The sequence below is a fragment of the Microchirus variegatus genome, assembly GCF_963457635.1.
Source record: "Microchirus variegatus genome assembly, chromosome: 12".
Lineage (NCBI taxonomy): Eukaryota > Metazoa > Chordata > Actinopteri > Pleuronectiformes > Soleidae > Microchirus > Microchirus variegatus.
Window position 1 is genome coordinate 14746668 of NC_139813.1, and position 18211 is coordinate 14764878.

General features: G+C 42.1%; 1 protein-coding gene across 2 annotated transcripts; it reads left to right on the forward strand.

The window, feature by feature from the left end:
* The first annotated feature begins 3551 nt into the window (after positions 1 to 3551).
* On the forward strand, positions 3552 to 17785 carry vegfab (vascular endothelial growth factor Ab). 2 transcript variants are annotated; one of them, XM_083899172.1, is made up of 8 exons: positions 3552 to 4233; positions 6275 to 6317; positions 7688 to 7884; positions 8903 to 8979; positions 11425 to 11457; positions 13154 to 13228; positions 14719 to 14862; positions 17119 to 17785. In XM_083899172.1, exons 1-8 carry the CDS (start codon positions 4102 to 4104, stop codon positions 17138 to 17140), a joined length of 723 nt encoding a protein of 240 aa, XP_083755298.1. In that variant the 5' UTR covers positions 3552 to 4101; the 3' UTR covers positions 17141 to 17785. The 2 variants fall into 2 exon arrangements, with proteins under 2 accessions (XP_083755298.1, XP_083755299.1); XM_083899173.1 differs by lacking the exon at positions 13154 to 13228.
* Positions 17786 to 18211: the final 426 nt, after the last annotated feature.

Here is an 18211-nt window from a genome sequence, read left to right on the forward strand (position 1 = left end):
AAAACCCTTTATTCAGGAAAGGGGTTTTAAAGGGTTATCTGGATCAAAATGGTTCTTACTGGAACCATTAGTGTTACCAAGAACCCTTGAAAAACCCTTTCTTAGGGAAAGGGGTTTTCAGAAGCAAATGGTTCCAGGTAGAACCTCAGCCCTTGTAGAAGAACCCATTTGGAACCCTTATTTCTAAGAGTCCAGCAAACACAGTTAAAACCACACAGGTCACGTCACCACACACTTAACAGGACACTGAACGGCTGCTGTTAGTGTGTGGGTCGCCATAGTCGGCACCATAACCTTTTGTAGGAGGATTCATGACATAAATACTGCCCTTCACCAGAGCTCCTCATGGAGACCAAAACCTGGTCCTAATGAGGTGGACCATCATGAGTAACTGGTTAAGTTTAGGGCTAATATTTGAATTGGGATTAGGTCAAGATTAGGGTTTCACGTTTATTCATGAAAACGGATTTTAATGTTCTTCATCGTCACCGTCTTCTTAGCTATGCCTATTTTCAACGTGTTGCTAATTTGTCTTTTATGAAGTTTTCATTATTGGTCTGGCAGGGTTAGTGCGGGGTTATAATTGCTTATACTTTACAGCAAACAATGTATGCAGACAATCCAACATCACTGTTTACTGTTTCCCTCTCCTACAGCCACATCAGAGCAGTGTGATGCGTAGCGTATTGGTATCCACGTTTGCTTTCATTGCAGGAAACGCCAAGTTACCAAATTAAGCACCTAACGCGTGTTCGTAACTCAAGGTTGTTATTTTTGGCATCGTGAATCAGTTTTTTGAATCGGCGACAGGCCTCACACCTTCATTCTCCAACTCCCCCAACAGGGTAACTGTGTCTGTCATGTGGAAAACTACTCCCGCCATGTCTGCGTGGAATCAGACAGCGATTGCTCCCGGCACATTGGAAAAAGGCCAAAATTCGGTATTTAATACCGGCTGACTTTAAACGCAACTGAGACTTTGATAGTTACTTTGTACACAGCAGTAATAGGAATCACCCTGATTTCCTTTGACCGTAATGACATTTATAGACGTGCGTCAGCGTGTACGTCGATGCAGGGGGAGGCTGTTTATTGTACTTTTAGGGAAAGCACTTCATTAAAGAGCGCGTGTTTACATATCTGTGTGTGAGTGTAGTCAGCACAAATTTCGATGCGCGCACATGACTGTGTCCACTATAACCTTGCCCACTTGGGTGCACACATACACATGCACGCACAGTCTCTGAGTCAGCAGAAACAGGAGCTTGGTGACCCCGCTAATGAACCCAAGTGTTATTCTTCAATTAATTTGGTGGACGGGTACCGAGCCTAAGGGACTCCTCCAGTTACACGACAGCCCCGATGCCACTCCGCTTCCTAAAAGCTCCCTTTCTCCTTCTCGATCACTCGCTCTGCCTCTCTGCTTTCTTGCTCCATCATGTCTCAGTTCCCTCCTCTGTAAAAGTCTCATTGTCCCTCCAGCCTTTTTCTCTTCTTTCCCCCCCTCCCTCATTGGTATTAAACACAGAGTAAGGTATGAGTCGTAGCAGGCAAGCCGAGTATGCGATGAACATGGCTGCCAACTTGTGTCATTACATACTTATTACCGGCTTCTTTTTCCCTGCTTCCTTGGCGTCTATCAATCTGTCAGTGGAGCTTTTGTGGTCCTGCAGTGGCCTGTTAGTCCAGCAGAGGGCATCACAGCTGTGCATAGATGTCACTATTATAGAATTCATGATAGAAATATATTTTTAAAAAAAAGGATTTCATAGACTAGGTTGTTAGACATTTTACAAAAGGTTGTTTAGAGATATTGTGCATGACCCTGAAAGTGACCCTTGAGATGTCTTTATTTATAAATGTATTTATTGTGAATTTATTGTGCATGTATACATGAGGGAACTTCATGTAACGACAAAACAAAAGAGGGGAAATGAGCAACACTTTCTCCTCATCTAACTAAACTAATTGAAGACACCACACATTCATTCAATTTGGACATGAGCAAATATGTGCAAAGTTAAAGTATTTACTGCTATGGTTATAACACCTAATATGCATATTGATAGGTAAACCAGTTATTTCTAAGATACTTGAATTGATGGATCACACGTTCATTATATGAATGTTATTTAATAACCCTTTAAGGTACTGCTCAACCATTTGGTCGACCACACGTTAAGTCACTATATCTCATTGAAAAATGCATCGAGCTGAACACCCTAAATTATTGTGACTTGTTCTGAATGTTGTACTTTATAAATAATTCATAAAGTACAACTTATTATGCAACCCAGGTTTATTATGCTCAACCGTTTGGTAGAGGCCTGTATCTGAAATACTGTAGGGCTTAATTTCATGTTATTGTTATCATAAGTAAATAATATAAAATAATAAAAAATGGTTGCATACCTTAAAGGGTTAATAAAACTTAAGAAAAGGACAATATATAAAGATTAATAGTAAAATAGTGCATACATTTTACATATATAATTCATAATGATACTCCATTTGTAATAATTCTTTATTTTGACTTCAATTAATAATTTTCATCTTTTGTCTGGTATTATTACATTATTATATATTATTATTATCTATTATTATCTTTTCCTCACATATTGAGGGAAAGGAGGAGGCAACAGTGGACGACATTGTCCTCATCCTCCTCTTCTTCATCATCCCCATCACTCAAAGTCTGTACGTGCAGACTCTTCCTTTGCTTTTCAATCAGCAGGTTTCTCCTCGCGGACAGTTTCTCTCCTCTTCCTCCTCTGCTGCTGCTGCTGAGGAAGAGGAGAAGGAAGGAAGGAAGAAGAAAAAGAGCCCAGTCGGCGCTTCCTCAGCCTCCACCGGTCTCTGTTACACCGCAGTGACGGCGCAAGGAAGTCACGAGACACGAGTCAGACTCACCTACTTTCGATGGAGTGTGTGTGTGAGTGTGAGTGTGTGTGTGCGCAATGACTGGCGCGCTCGCGGTTAACGGCAACGTTGCACGGCGCACGCACACACAGGGACATACGTGGCCAGGCGCACACGCGCTCTCTTCAACTCTGAGCAAGTTTTGGACACATTCGCACCTTAATGTCAACACTGCGACTGTGTAAAAGTGTATTTCAGGTTTCTTTTTTTTTTTTTAGTCGCATCCCAAAAAAAAGAGTCATGTGTTTATTTCGAAGAAAGAGAGACCCGTGCGTCTTGGAGAGAAAAGAGGCGGTCTGCACATGACTGACATGTGGGAATGATGAAATGGATTTGTAAACGCATGGGCACAGTGGGTGGCGTTTCAACCGGCGAAAATATGGCTAAAATGTCACAACACGAGTTCTTTTCTTTTTTTTTTCTCCCTCTGTGAAATAAAGAAACCAGAGAATGAGAGCGGCGGAGGTGCGGAGCTGCAGCGCTGCGTTTTTAATAGCTTACTGGTGATGGTGTTGGTCACATGAGTCGTTTTTGATAGATGAAACTTTGAAAAAAAAAGAGAAAGGACACACCTACTCGTGATGATCCACAGAGAGCTTTGCGTGTAGTCGCTCCCACAGTATGGAGAGACCGCGGTGATCAGTGTTCCACTGAGCGAGCTGACCTGCATGTAGTGCGCAGTGACGAAGGAATAATAAAAAACAAAAAAAACAGGCGAGAGCCAAAGTTTGTGCAGGACGAGAGAAACATTTCACTGTGCGGTTTTATTTTTTTTTGTTCACTTCACGTCCTCCTTGGTGCGCGCGGCTTCAAATTGCACACGTACAAGTTTCCAATGGACAGATACTTGGAGACGGCTGGCGCAACAAGCATGGGATTATTTCTGTAATGTGGATCGCTACTCCCTTGCAAGAAAATAAAGGTCTGCTGCGGAACAATGTGAGACGTTGCGCGTCTTGGATTTTCGTGTTTCTGGATATCTTGAAAATCATTGGAAACAGTTGAGAAAGAAGTTAACGCGCAACAAACAAACAAACAAACAAGACAAACAAAACCACAAAAAAAAGGATTGTACCCTTCAACCCCCCGGGACCACCATGGATTACAACAACCCCTTCCTTCCCCCTGTGTAGAGAAGTTTGAGCCGGGTTCACTTTGTGTTGTACTTGTTTGTAAAACTTCATGTTTGAGAACAAATCGCCACATTTGGCTGCTTGGATTTTAAAACGTCGCCTGTTTTTGGATTGGATTTCCAACACCATGCATTTTATTGACAGTTTGACACTATTATTTTTGACGCTGTCAGCTGTCAAGGTGAGTCTCACACGTCCCGCAAAGCTCAGGGGGAGGGAAAAAAAAGAGAAAAATAAGAGCACAAAAACATTACACTATACCTCACTTTGGTCATTAATGTGTAGCTCGTCCTTGTCTCTCCTCTGGCGAGGTCATCGCTCATGTTTGAACAAGCTGAACTGTTCCGAGGCTTTTTTAGGGGGTGGGGGGGGGGGGGGGGGAGAGAGATTTAAACAGCCATTACGCAGAGCCGACACTGTAAAAAAAAAAAAAATACCCACGCTGCGCAGTCGTGAGTGGTGCGTTTTTTTTGGTGTCGCAAATGGTGACATAAGAGATTATTTTTCAATAATGTTGTGAAGTTTGACGCTGTGGTGATCGCAGGCCTGCTCCAGGAGATACGATTACGCTTTAAAGGCGCAGTGGCTCCATTCTGAATTAGGGCATGTGAACAGGTTCACTCCTGGCACAGACGCGACCCTAATGGTGAACCGAAAACGAGGAGCTTTATCTGATTTTTGACGCTTTCAATAAAAAAAAAAAATCACTTCCAGATAAAAAATATATATATATATATATATATAAACATGCATTATTTGACAGATTAGTCGCTCTGGCGTGGGGAATTTTAATGGCTCTTTGAGAGCGCACTGTAAATCGCATGTCATATAATCATTAATCAAGCGCGGTGTGCCCAAGGAGGCTTTGAGCAAAGGTTTCAAGGTGAAAAAAAAAATATATATATATATACAACGCACTTCAAAAGCAGCCGGCAGCGTCATATTGTCACTCATGAATGGACTTAAAATGATTTATTAGAGGAATTTGCCAAATCAGCGGAAGCGAAGATGTTTTAAGTTGCAACACAGTTTCTCACTCCAGCATCTTCTTAATAAAAAAAAAGCATGGAATTCATCCCCCTCCACGGTCCAATGAAAGTGTTTATTCGACCAAGTGTTTGATTTAATGACAGATAAGTCGTCCAATCAACGCGGAACAGTATCTGGATGTGGACTCATCTGCTCATTTTCAGCCTATCATCACTCGCTTTCAGGGCCGGTGTTCGCAGCTTGACACCCATCCATTAATAATACAGTGCATGGGGTTTTGAAGCGCCGGGGTCCCGCAGCTTTCAAGGCTCACGCCACCAGAAGGGGGCGGAGACTAAACACTACCAGGGCTTTCTTCTTCTTTTTCTTTTTTTTTCGCATTTTTCATCCATGGAGTGGGAAATTGTTTCTTTAAAAAAAAAAAAGAGAGAGAAAAAAAAGAGTCGACTCTGTGAAGTCATTCCGGTGCTACAGGATCCGGTTCTCACGCAATATTGGCGAGGAATTGCGTGATATTTTGCGCGCGCAGAGCTGTGCCGTGCGTAATGCGCGCACGGATGGAACGTTGCCAAAATCCGGTGTGGTGACATCTGAGGAAGAGGAGAAGAGGCAAGCAGAAATTCTTACCGGTTTTAAAGGAGACGGTTATTAATCAGCGTTGCCATAGAAGCAGCACAGCGTGTGTGTGGCAGACAACAAAATGAGACGCAGAAAGTGATAACTTCACTCTTTTACAAGTTTTTTTCGTGTGTTTTTTTTGGCCACGTACGTGCGTAGTTGTGATGTGGCAGAATTTGTCTGGCTCCTTGTACCTCTGGTCAAAATATTTGGCCATATAAGGCCTCGTCCGGAACACATGCACATATTTATGATAGTTGTCATACAAGCAGCTCAATTAAGGAACATATTTTGACCTCATTATTATTATTATTATTATTTCTGAATGTGATGTTCAAGAACATGGAATCAAGTGTGCTTTAACCTAAGAGATTTCAGTGCTTATTTAAACAAATTAATAATAATACTAATGCTTATATAAATAGTCAACACTGACTGCCAGGGTAAGATAAGGCACATACTCAGCTTTTTTCTTATTCTAACACCAGCCAACATAGAAATTTCAAAATGCAAATATGTTTTTGCGCAACCGAGCTGTGGACAAGTAAAGGGCAACGGCTTTTGCACAATCTACTGTACCTAACATCTCCTCTTCTCGTCTTTCTCTCTTGCAGAGTGCCCACATACCGAAGGCAGCAGAGAGAGGTCCACATGATGGTAGGTGTCCCACAGGGCAGCGTGGGAATACAGTGTGTGTGTGTGTGCAGAGACATGGGCTCCCTGGCCCGGCTTGGCACGTAGCCAAAGTGAATAAGGCTGGTGTGAGGTTCACCTTGGCACTAAAGGATAATCATCGCCTCCTAGTGGTCGACTGTGAAGTTTGATCCAACAGAGATTTTTATTCTCCCCCCCCAACACACTCTCTCTCTCTCAAGTTTGATTTTTAAAAAAACCAGAGCTGTTTCACCCCTGCATCTCAACACCTTGTACAGCATTCCTTGTTGTTTGAGGTTAAGCGGGGAGAATGTTTTGGTGACCAGACTCTTTTATAGAAAGGAATTTCACCCTCTTGACTCACAGTTGATTTTTTTTTTTGCACAATCCCTGTGTTGCCCAATCTGATTTGGGAAATCAGGAGCTGAACTTCATGATATTGTTCAGGCCCAGTGTGTTTGGATTGGCGTCCCAGTGGACTGTCAGGCCTGGGTTTTTGCTTCAGGCTCACTAATGTTCTGAGTGATATTTTGGAGGTGTGTATGTCTATGTGTGTGTGTGTGTGTGCTGATATCTTTCCCAAGACACAGGAGGGGGGGAACTGAAGGTGAAAGAACAGACTATAGAGCTGTGGCTGAAACACAACAGGTTCAGAAATAGGGCCACGAAAACGCCCTGTCATTATTATCCTGACCAAAAATAATTATGAGTCATAATATGATTGCATGAGTTGGATACAGAGGAAACAGAACTAATCCTACAAAGCATTACTGATGTAATATTACAAAACACATTGCTGGTATACATACTTTTAAAAGTACAAATCACAAGCTCTGACTGGAAAGTTGTGGGTTCCATTTTGCAGCATTTCAAAAATGAATCACAAGGTCTTTACTAAGAGTGTTAGTGAAACGGCGTTTTCAAGTCATTGAAGCGGAACATGAGCAATGTTCTCCATTTGCGATTATCCTGATAATGGAAATTCACTGCAAGCAACTTGAACACGAGTGCATTTTTTTATCATGATGTGTACTGATATCACGTAATGTAATGTACTGTAATTTTGCTTTGAAGCACGGGTAGAGTGTGCGTTATGTCCGAAAAGGAATTTGCATAAGTAGGTAAATGTCTATTTACATGCGTAAACTAAGGTTACCAAGTGCTACTCCGTAATAGAAAGTCAAACGTGTGCGTGCATGCAACGAGTGTGTTTCATCTCGAGCCTGCCAGCATTTTTAGCTCACGTCTCCTTGTCGTCGTCTGTTACTGTTACACCACAGTGGTATTTAGGAGTCGACTGGTTTAGTCTGGAGCTCCTCTGCCGTTTTTATAACCATGCACTCTCTCTGTGCCTCTCTCTCTCTCTCTCTCAGTGATCCCTCTAATAGAGGTGTACAACAAGAGCATGTGCCAGCCACGGGAGCTGCTGGTGGAAATCCTGCAGGAGTATCCGGAGGAGGTGGAACACATGTTCATCCCGTCCTGCGTGGTGTTGACGCGCTGCGCCGGCTACTGCAACGACGAGATGCTGCAGTGCATGCCGTCGTCCAGCTATAACGTAACGATGGAGGTCAGCGGCGTTATTTTATAATAAGGGGCTCTTGATGTGTCTGACTCTTTTCAATACTTTTATTTTTTGCCCCCCAAAAAATGTGAAAGCAAGAACAGCAGGTTCAGTTCACTGCTCGAGTGTTCTGGTGAAGAAACGTCTAAGTGCTCTTCTGTTTCACACAAGAGCCTCTTAAGTCAGTCCAAGTGCAATTCAGCTAGAAGCTGCTCTGCTGTGACATTTGGGCCAAAAATGAAGTTTCGTTTTTCTTATATATTTTTACCTCAGCTCCTCTGAGAGTCTGTCAATGTGTCTGGTTTAGTCTGTGTGTGAGGAGTCTCACTGGAGAGGTCATAAAAAGCCCTGAGAAAACCTGCCTGTCCGAGGTTACTGTTCCATTTCACTCTTTATGGAACTATAATTCAATGTTAAAGGTGCATTATGTAATAAATCTAAAGCAACTGGCCGTAAAATCTTCCTAATATGTCACAGAGACTCAGGAATAATGTTCATATAACAAACTGAACTCACCAACAACAACAGTACAGATAAAATATTCGCATTAAAAAAAAATATTTTGCAGACTGCAAATCATGTTTATGTTTTGAAATCATGTTTTGGCATGTGGCGCCACCTACCGCCGTCTACCAATCACTGCAGTCAGTAGAGTCTCAGCTGCCGAGCAAACAGGAGTTGCCAGTTATGTCAGAAAACGAAACCTAAAAGACCTCGGTATTTCGACTTTGAATGTAGTAACCGGTTTTGGCCACATTCTTACGTATGGCACCTTTAAACTTCTTTATTTAAAACTCTTCAGTTTTTTTTTTCAATATCCCACTTACGTGATCCTTTCAGAGCACAGGCAACTCTTTCTGTGTGTGCTTTTGTTGATCCGTGCTCTGCGAATGCCACCGTTATTACACAGAGCACAAAAAGTACAAGGAACTCTGCAGAAATACAATGAATGAACTTGTATTTTTTATTCAGCTCTGTGACCGTTTCTCTTCTTCTTCTTCTTCTTTTTTTCCCCTCCCCACAGATAAAAAGAATAAAATCCCAAAGGCAACAGAATGATATTTTCATGTCGTTCTCAGAGCACAGCGCATGTGAGTGTAGGTAAGAAACCCTGAACACACACACACACACACACGCACACACTCTGCCGACCTGCTTTGACTCCAAACACATCACGCAAAGTTCTCGTTTTGCTGCTAATTTAATCAAGATGATTCATACCCAGGTGAAGGTATATACGCTGAAACGTGTTGCCGCGTGTTTTTTAAATGCTTTAAGTGCCTTGACTCTTTGGCTTTCAAGATTCATACATTATGTTGTATTTTTCATAACAAAAATCTCTTCATTCTCATTCCGTCCTGTCCATGATTTGTGGTCATGATCGATCTAGTTATAGTCAGACCTGGTGATCAGCGACAAGGTTTTGATTTTTTTTATTTGTTTTAAAGCCTGTTTTGTTTAGTTTTTTTTTTTTTTTTTTACGCTGTGTGACATAAATGAACTATGACACAGTGGCTCAGAGGGTGCATGCATCATCCTCCCACGTCTAAGAGCGAATCTAATGACAAACAAACACACACAGGGAGGACTGTTGGCCGAAGGTCAAGATGTGTTGTCATTTTGTGCCTCCTCTCTGAGCTGCTGAATCAAAAAAGGAAATGCTAAAAAAAAAAAAAAAAGTGAATCTCCCTTTGAATGTGAATTTTTTTTTTTTTACAACGTACAATATTTTATTGTAAAAGTAGCTATAAACTTTTAGAGCACCTTTATAAAAACAGTGACTATAATCTAGCACTTTACCATTGTTTTGAAAGTGTGGCTTCACCGTACGCTCTTAGAAATAAGGGTTCCAAAAGGGTTCTTCTACAAGGGCTGAGGTTCTACCTGGAACCCTTTGCTTCTGAAAAACCCTTTCCCAAAAGAAAGGGTTTTTCAAGGGTTCTTGGTAACACTAATGGTTCTAGTAAGAAAACATTTTGATCCAGAGAAACCTTTTAAAACCCCTTTCCTGAATAAAGGGTTTTAAAATGGTTCTTGGTAACACTAAGGGTTCCAGGTGGAACCTTTATAAAAAGGTTCTACCTGGAGCCAAAAAGGGTTCTCCTATTAGGGCAAGCCGAAGAACCTTATATGGTTCTACTTAGCACTTTGATTTCTAAGAGTGTAGCATTGACTTCCATTCATTTGGACAGCCTAAACAAAGCATTACCCCTAACCTTAACCATAACCACACATTTACATTACTGCTAACCTCAACCAGGGCCTCGGACATGAGGTTCCACCTCATTAGGCTTTATTTCCAATGAGGACTCCAAAAAGGGTTCTCCTATGAGGACAAGCCGAAGAACCTTATATGGTTCTGCTTAGCACTTTTATTTCTAAGAGTGTAGCGATCGCTGTGTAAGGACTTTACATCCAAAGTCACACGTTCTCTGAGGCGTCGATACGCACAAGCGGCATCGAACTGCGCTCAATAACACCACAGTGCAAGTGTGAACGTTCACTTTTACGCCGCTGCGTTTGTTGTCAGTTCCTTAATATAGCTTGGACAAGGCTGCACAAGAGCGATCGTTAACGCCGAGATCACTAACACGGCCTTAAGTCGGTCTGTCCTCTCGCGGAAAGAAAAGTCAAATCAGGACAGGAATAGTAGCTTCTTCCGCTAACAATTAAAAACTCTGCAGACGAGGTATCGCATAGCGGGATCTGCTTTCAATTATACCTGAAGCAATTTAATATTCTTTGAAGGATCAGTCCCACTGTAAATCGATCGAGAACGTAAGAGTGAATGGTTGTCTGGTCCTGCGACAGTGTTTAAAAAAAAAACAGATTTAATCTTAATTTGTTAAAATCATAATAATAAAGAAAATCAAAGTCTGTGGCTCTGTAATAAACACGATAAATGATTTTTTTCCCCCAGACAACTTTATTTATCGATGGATATTTGCTTGTAATAGTGTAGCAATAGTTTTGAATTATGGCGTTGCCACTTCCACTTCAGGAAAAGCTACGTCTCAGAATAAAACTTCTACAGTCGTCTTCTATTTTTACGCTTTAATAGAGTCTTTGGCTGCCGTCTGTGACCTCATTGACTGAAAACACTCTTTCCTAACGCCTTTTGTTGGCCGCGTTCCTCCGCGAGTCTGCGAGCAGATGCATTGCTCCACACTCGTCTATCGATCTATCTGTGAGCGCCGGTACGAGGACGAATAATGAAACAAAGCTGACAGAGTGCCATTGTAGCTACATAGTCTGTGTGTGTGTGTGTGTGTCCGTGAGTGAACACACCCTGTTGTGTTGCCGCTGTGCACAAACCTGGTTCGTTTATACGAAGCCAATCCGTTTGAAAGTGAAAGGCAGTTTTTTTTTTATCACAGTTTCTGGTAAAGGACGGTGATGTAACATGATTTGAAAAGATTGATGTGAGCTCAGCCTTGATGATAATGAGCCATCTGGTCTCTGATGAGCCCGATATGTATCTGTTTACCTGGCCAACAATGGCAGGCTGTGCTCTAATGTCATTTTTGTTTTGTTCCCTCGTTTCAGGTTAAAGAAAGAAGTGAAAGAACAGAGAGAAAAGTGAGTACAGCACTCTTTTTTTCCGCATGGGCACTGAGGTTTTTTTCGGAGAGGGGTGGACAATGGGGATTTGAGATTTGATCCGTTTTTTTTTTCCTCAGTTTTGCTCTGCAAACAAACACTCAGCCGTCAGCAACTCAACATTGTCCCACTTTAATTAAAACCCTCGCCTTACTGCTTTTTTCTCTTTAATTGATCTGTTTTGTTATTTTCCCAGCCCATTTTTTTCCTCCGCTTTCACACGCGCCTTAATTAAAAGCCCAGCCGACAAGCTTCCTCATGAGATCATGTTATGCTGAGATTAGCATCCAGCCCTCAGGTGATAAACACAGGGAATACCAGCCAAAGCCGCTCATGTGAATGAGTGACACTTGATGGGGTCACTGCCCTCTTTAATCTCGTCCCTTTTTTTACGCCTTCCACTCTTTTCTATCTCGTCTTCTCGTTCCTCCTCCTTTCTTCTTTGCCGCTCACGTCCCGCTGAACTTCTGTTCCTCCTGCGTCTTCTCCTCTGATTTAGATAACAAGAGTTTTTTGGAGGATTTGTGAAACCGTTACGTTTTTTTTACGATCGTTTTCCACGTGACACAAGTGGATGTTCTGAGAGTCGTAAAAAAAAAACTCTCTAATCCTCCTTCTATGACCATGTGTTAATATCTCTCTATTGCAGGACAGCCGTTTTGTCAGGCTGTCTGTCATATAGATAAGAGTCAGTTTTGCGAACTCCTCTTTAACCTTGTCTTCGCTCTTTTTTACGAGTCTGACTCCGGAGGCGTGCTGCTACAATGTGATATGGCCGCGGGGTTGTTCAACTCCTGTTTCTGATGCTCCCATACTTTCATGTTGGTTTTAACGTCGGCCCCTGACCTCTTGAGTACTGCGGGGTCAGCGATTCTGTCAGAGCGATTCCTCACAACTGAGGTTGTGAAACTGTGCAAACCGTCAGCCTCTCACAGCTAAACAGAACTTCGTATTAAAAGAGGAAATCCATAGATCGGATGCATCCTCTTTTGTACTCGACATCCTCTCAGAAAAAAAATCATATTTGTTATTTATTTTACAATGATTTGACTTTCTGTTACAGTAAGGTTGAACACGCAGAGATGTTTTAATCCAAGCCTGTTACCTGGGAAGCTGTGCTGCTGACAATGAGAAACAAACACCGGTTTGTTCCCATTGTGCTGTGGTCTTAAACAAGTGGCCATAAAACACTGACCCAGATAGGTTGAAAGATATAATTTTGGTCAAGTCCAGGTTGTATTGTCCTCAGTCCACGGGGGAAATTTCTGAACAGCTGCTTGTGCCAAAACCTCAGACATTTCCAGCTTCTACTGAGTCATTGCACTGTTACAAAATGCAGTTACATGGTCGTGTGCTTCAGCTTCCAAAAAACACTGTTTGCACATTGTATTTTTTCGTTTAAGTGATCTCTTTGACACACGGGGGTGAGAAACCTATATTTTATGCAGTTATAACACTTCCGTGACACTCATGTAACTCCACCCGATGCTTACTATTCCAAACGGCTGCACCCACGAACAATAACGTGCTCTGAATGCTGCATTTGTAGAAATAAACACAGGTTGCTACTAATCACTGTTGGATATTTTGGCGATCATCAAATTCAGCTAACACATCAGTCCATCGCTGTCTCTCAGTCTGCCGTCTGCACTGTTGTCCTTTTTTCTCTTTGCAGAAAACCCCGGGAAGGCAAGGGTAAAGGCCTAAAGAGAAAACGAAAGAAAAACCGCGACAAAACAATTCACGACGCGTACGTCAGCTCTGCCTTCTCCACCTACTTGCACCTGAGTGTTGCGCTTCTCGTCATTAAACTAATCTGGGAGGAGCTCCTTTGTCCCTTTTAATTTGCTCACTGTAGCCACACCCAGTTAGCATGCTGCTTCCGCGCATCCTTGTCCTAACGTTGTCTCGTCAGTCATGTCCTACGTCCTCAGAATGTTGTCTTATCCCTAACATGTTTTTGCTAAAGTAGATTTAGCAAAAACTTGACTAAATGTCCCCCGTCATATCCCGCAGTAAATGTAGCAAAACATCATTTCCACTCCACAAAGACACCATCTAATCTCCTCCCAGCCAACATTGTTCTCAAGAATGTCACTCTCCGTAGATGAGACTGGGGCCATGCGGTGCATCGTGATCGTAGTACATTAGGAACCCAAAGTACAGGTAGCTCCTCTCACAACATGTCTAACTCCAGGTATCATGGCTGATATCGGACATGCTTAAAGAAGCTGGGATAAACAGATCTCAGATTTTTTTTTTAAGCTGTAACTTGAACCTTTCGACTGAATCAAATCACATTTCCACCAGCATGGCTTTGCAGACCAGCACCGTACTGTTCTGGTATCTGTCTCTGGGATCACCAGGATTGTAATCACTGGTCCTGTGTTCAGTGTTGAGTCTGTGTTGCTTTGCTGTGTCTCGCACCTGTCTCCTTCGACTTTTTTTTACCCTTTTCATCTTTACATACAGGTTTTTTGCCGTCCCGTGCATAATGCTGGTACTTTTTTTTATGTAATGTGAAGATAAGTGATGGCCATCTATTGCCTTGTTCTTTTTTCCTTGTATGGGGGACTTTGTAAACCAGAAAAGTGTTGAGCAAGCACTGTTTTTGTGTCTTCCTTTGCTTGCGTTTGTCTCTGAGCTGGTACAAAAGCAGCCATATTTTATTCCGAAGTAATATCTAATACTGCTCATTTGCTCATTTACACTGTGACAGGATACATCATGTTTTTGTGCTCTTTTGTAATTTGTACACTGAGATGTCAGTGTTTAGCCTCTGTTCTGAATCTAATGTCTCTCTGTGGGAAAACGCTCACTCAATAAAATGAAACCTCTCTTAACGGAGAACCAAGCAGACCCTCGAGTCTTCTTTATTAAGATTCCGGTGTTTGTAACAGTGCGAGTAATTGTCAAAAAAAATGCCATTGTGTGTCACAAGAACTGGTCCGGAGCTTTGCCTCATGTCTGCATGGCTAACATATTCAAGGGATTTGTGAGTGCTCCAATCAACGACTGAGGGGATGGAGGGCGGATATAGGGGGGGAAAAATTTACTGCTTGGATTTTTGCTTGCTCCGTAGGAGCCTGTGTGTAATACTTCCGCTCTGTCCCGTGCACTTGAAGACGCAAAGCGGAGCTTATTATAAAAGGACTGGTCTATAAGTCGTTGGTGGTATTGGCGTTCATACTAATCGTCTGTCTCTCTCCATTTTCTCTTGTCTTGTCTTTGTGTGTCCAGTGTTTGTGAGCCGTGTTGCGGCCACTGCTCCGAGAGGAGGAGGCGCTTGTTCGTGCAGGATCCCATGACCTGTCGGTGCTCCTGCAAACACACGGACGCATACTGTAAAGAACGCCAACAAGAGCTCAATGAGAGGACCTGCAAGTAAGTGACAGTGGTTCGTAGAAGTGGATCTGTGTGAGAAGTTTGAATACAACAAAAACTAATTTAAAGGACTCATATTCTACAGGTTAACCTAGTTCCCTGGTGTCCTAATGAACATGTCTGTGACATGCTTTGGTCAAAATATCTTAAGGATGAAGCACCACAGCAGTTCAATCACCCTGCCAAAACAGCCCTGTTCAGAACGCTCTGTTTTTGAGTGCCTGTCTCTTTAAATGCAAATGAGACACAGGAAATGACGTCAGCATCACTGAGGCTCTGGCAGCTAACGGCAGTTAGCGTTTGGGAAAGCACTGACTGATTGATTGGGATCAATTGCCGACTCTAGCCGGCACCCATTGGCGTCATATAAAATGGACACGTAAATCCTCTGGAAGTTTGTGTAGAACTCTGTGCTGCACTCTGCAGCCAAGAATAGAACACTTTGCGGCTCTTCCGGATACTATTGCCCTCGCGAGCACTCTCTTGTTTTTTTACGGACAAAGCTGGAGATCCGTGAGACAACAATTCCAGGAATGTGTCATTGTGACGTCACAATGACCACGGAAGTCAACATCACGTGTTTCATCTCCTGTACTTAGACTGAGTCGGACCACAAAAACATGACCGAGTCATCTTTTTTCACACTTTACCTACTCATAGGACCTCCAGAGTCCCAAATAGTCCCAAGTATTAAAATGATTAAAAAGTTGATTTTGCATAATATGTCCCCTTTAAGTGAGGTCAAAGAAATGACACCGCCCGCGTGCGCAAGTGGTGCAGTTTACAGTACAACAGAGCGCTTTTGACGAACACAATGTGAAAGGAGTCGCTTAACAAAGCTAAAGCGTCGCCGCCTGATTCTGCAGCTCCACTCAGCTTTAACAAAAGCTTCAGTTTCAGCTTATTGTTCGGTTTTACAGCCTGCAACTTTATCTCACTTTAGCTCTCATTTCTTCTCCTGACGTAACTCTCTACCACGGCCGTCTGCACCTAACACTGGATTTAAAGTACTCTATGTGCCTCAGAGAGACAGAAAGTATATTGCTTTTGAGTCGCTCGGTGTGTTGCTTTTTTTTGCTGGCAGGTTTTCCATATTCACTTAAAAGTGGGATCAAATGATCAGACAAAAGTGTGGTGACAATGTTCTCAAAACACACGGTGTAGACATGAGTGTGTGTTTCTTGGCGTGACCAAGAACAAATTGGACGATACTGCCTGTCAGTCACACTGGTGCCCACTCATATGTGCCTTGGTTTATCTACACTCTTAGAAATAAAAGTGCTAAGTAGAACCATATAAGGTTCTTCGGCTTGTCCTCATAGGAGAACCCTTTTTGGAACCCTTAGTGTTACCAAGAATCCTTTTAAAACCCTTTATTCGGGAAAGGGTTTTAAAGGCTTCTCTGGATCAAAATGGTTCTTACTGGAACCATTAGTGTTACCAAGAACCCTTGGAAAACAAATGATTCCAGGTAGAACCTCAGCCCTTGTAGAAGAACACTTTTGGAACCCTTATTTCTTAGAGTGTATAGTCCTCTAAATCCTGAAAATAATTTCCAAAATTCAGATCAGATGTGCTATTGAAGAACATTAACTCCTGAGGACAATGTTTACTGACAATAAATTATTATTTTAAAGATATTTCAGAAGCTAATTTTCCCATAGACTTTCATTTAAACTGAGTTCTTTTTGATCAGAATTAGAACTCCTCATTAGAAACTCCTTTTTGCCACCAGTGGAGTCGCCTCCTGGCAGCTAAACAGTATATTCTTACTTGCTTGACCCACTTTGGAAGAATATGTTCATTATTTAAAGGTGCATTATGTAATAAATCTAAAGCAACTGGCCATAAAATCCTCCTAATATGTCACAGAGACTCACCAACAACAACAGTACAGCCAAAATATTTGCATTAAAAAAATATTTTGCAGACTGCAAATCATGTTTATGTTTTGAAACCATGTTTTGGCATGTGGCGCCACCTACCGCCGTCTACCAATCATTGCAGTCGGTAGAGTCTCAGCTGCCGAGCAAACACGGGTTGCCAGTCAGAAAACGAAACCTAAAAGACCTCCGTATTTTGAATTTGAGTGTAGTAACTGTCTTTGACCACATTCTTACATATGGCGCCTTTAACTACAATCTATGGTTCCATCCCCATTTTCAGTCTCAATGCTAAGCTAAATCATCTGTTTTGTGGCTCTGGATGTTCCTTGTCAGCCCTACTGACTTTCTTCGACTTTTCCTCTCGTTTCAGATGTGACACGCCCAGAAGATGAGAGAGGTGGGATCACCAGATGTACAAGATGAAGGAATATTCTCGCGATATTTCACAGCACAGCACTTTGACCTTTTGAACCGTAAGCTCTTCTTTTCTGTGGAAAGCATTCCCCTCGGACTGGCTGAGAGAGAACAAAAAAGAAAAAAGAAAGAAAGACTGGACTGAAGTCTCCTCCCACTGTATATCTCTGTTGTACATAGACCACGATAAAAGAAAATAAGAGTACAGAATTGTTATGCTGCTACAGAAACGAATAACTAAAACCCGTCATTTGACACATTTGACGCAACTCTCCCGCCATGTGGTTTTTTTTGCATTTCTAACAGGCTTGCTGTGCAGGTGTAGTCTTGTTGTCAGTTCATTTGTATGCAATTACGTCACTGGATACGAGTCTACTGTGGTTGTGTGTCAATCAAAGTCGCAAAAAATTCTAAGATATACGTGAAGAAGACACGGGGCACGGGCTCTTTTCGGGGGAAATAAGTGGACGGATTTTCTCGTTTGCTCGAAGGCGACGACAGGAGGACACTGGTACAGCTGATGGAAATCTTGAATCTGCGTCCGTGCGATATCACTTCCTCTCCTCCGCGGACGTTTTCGCAGGACTGACGTAGAGACAAAACACAATATTTTCACTATTGTGCTCAGCCTGCGGTGGGGGGGGGGGGGGGGGGGGTCTGACTCTGCAGTGCCATATATATATATATATATACACACATATATATATATATAATTTTAAAGGGATAACGGTCATCGATATATGTCGTTCATGAAAAGAGAAAAAAAAACCACTGAAAACATCCTATACTGTAGATTCCATTTGAAAAAAAAAAAAAAACTGTGCCTCACAAAATGTACTGAGAAATCTTTTCGAGTGCTTTTTAAATTATTTGTTTGTTTGTTTTTCCAGGAGAGGGGGGAAATTGTCAAAGTAGTTTTTATTAGTTGTTGAACTTAATACATAATCTATTGATTACATATCTTCTTTTCTGAACGTGTACATACTTAATATCCCTTTTATGTCATAGTCCATCCTAGATAATTTATAATGTTATATAGAGTATTTTTC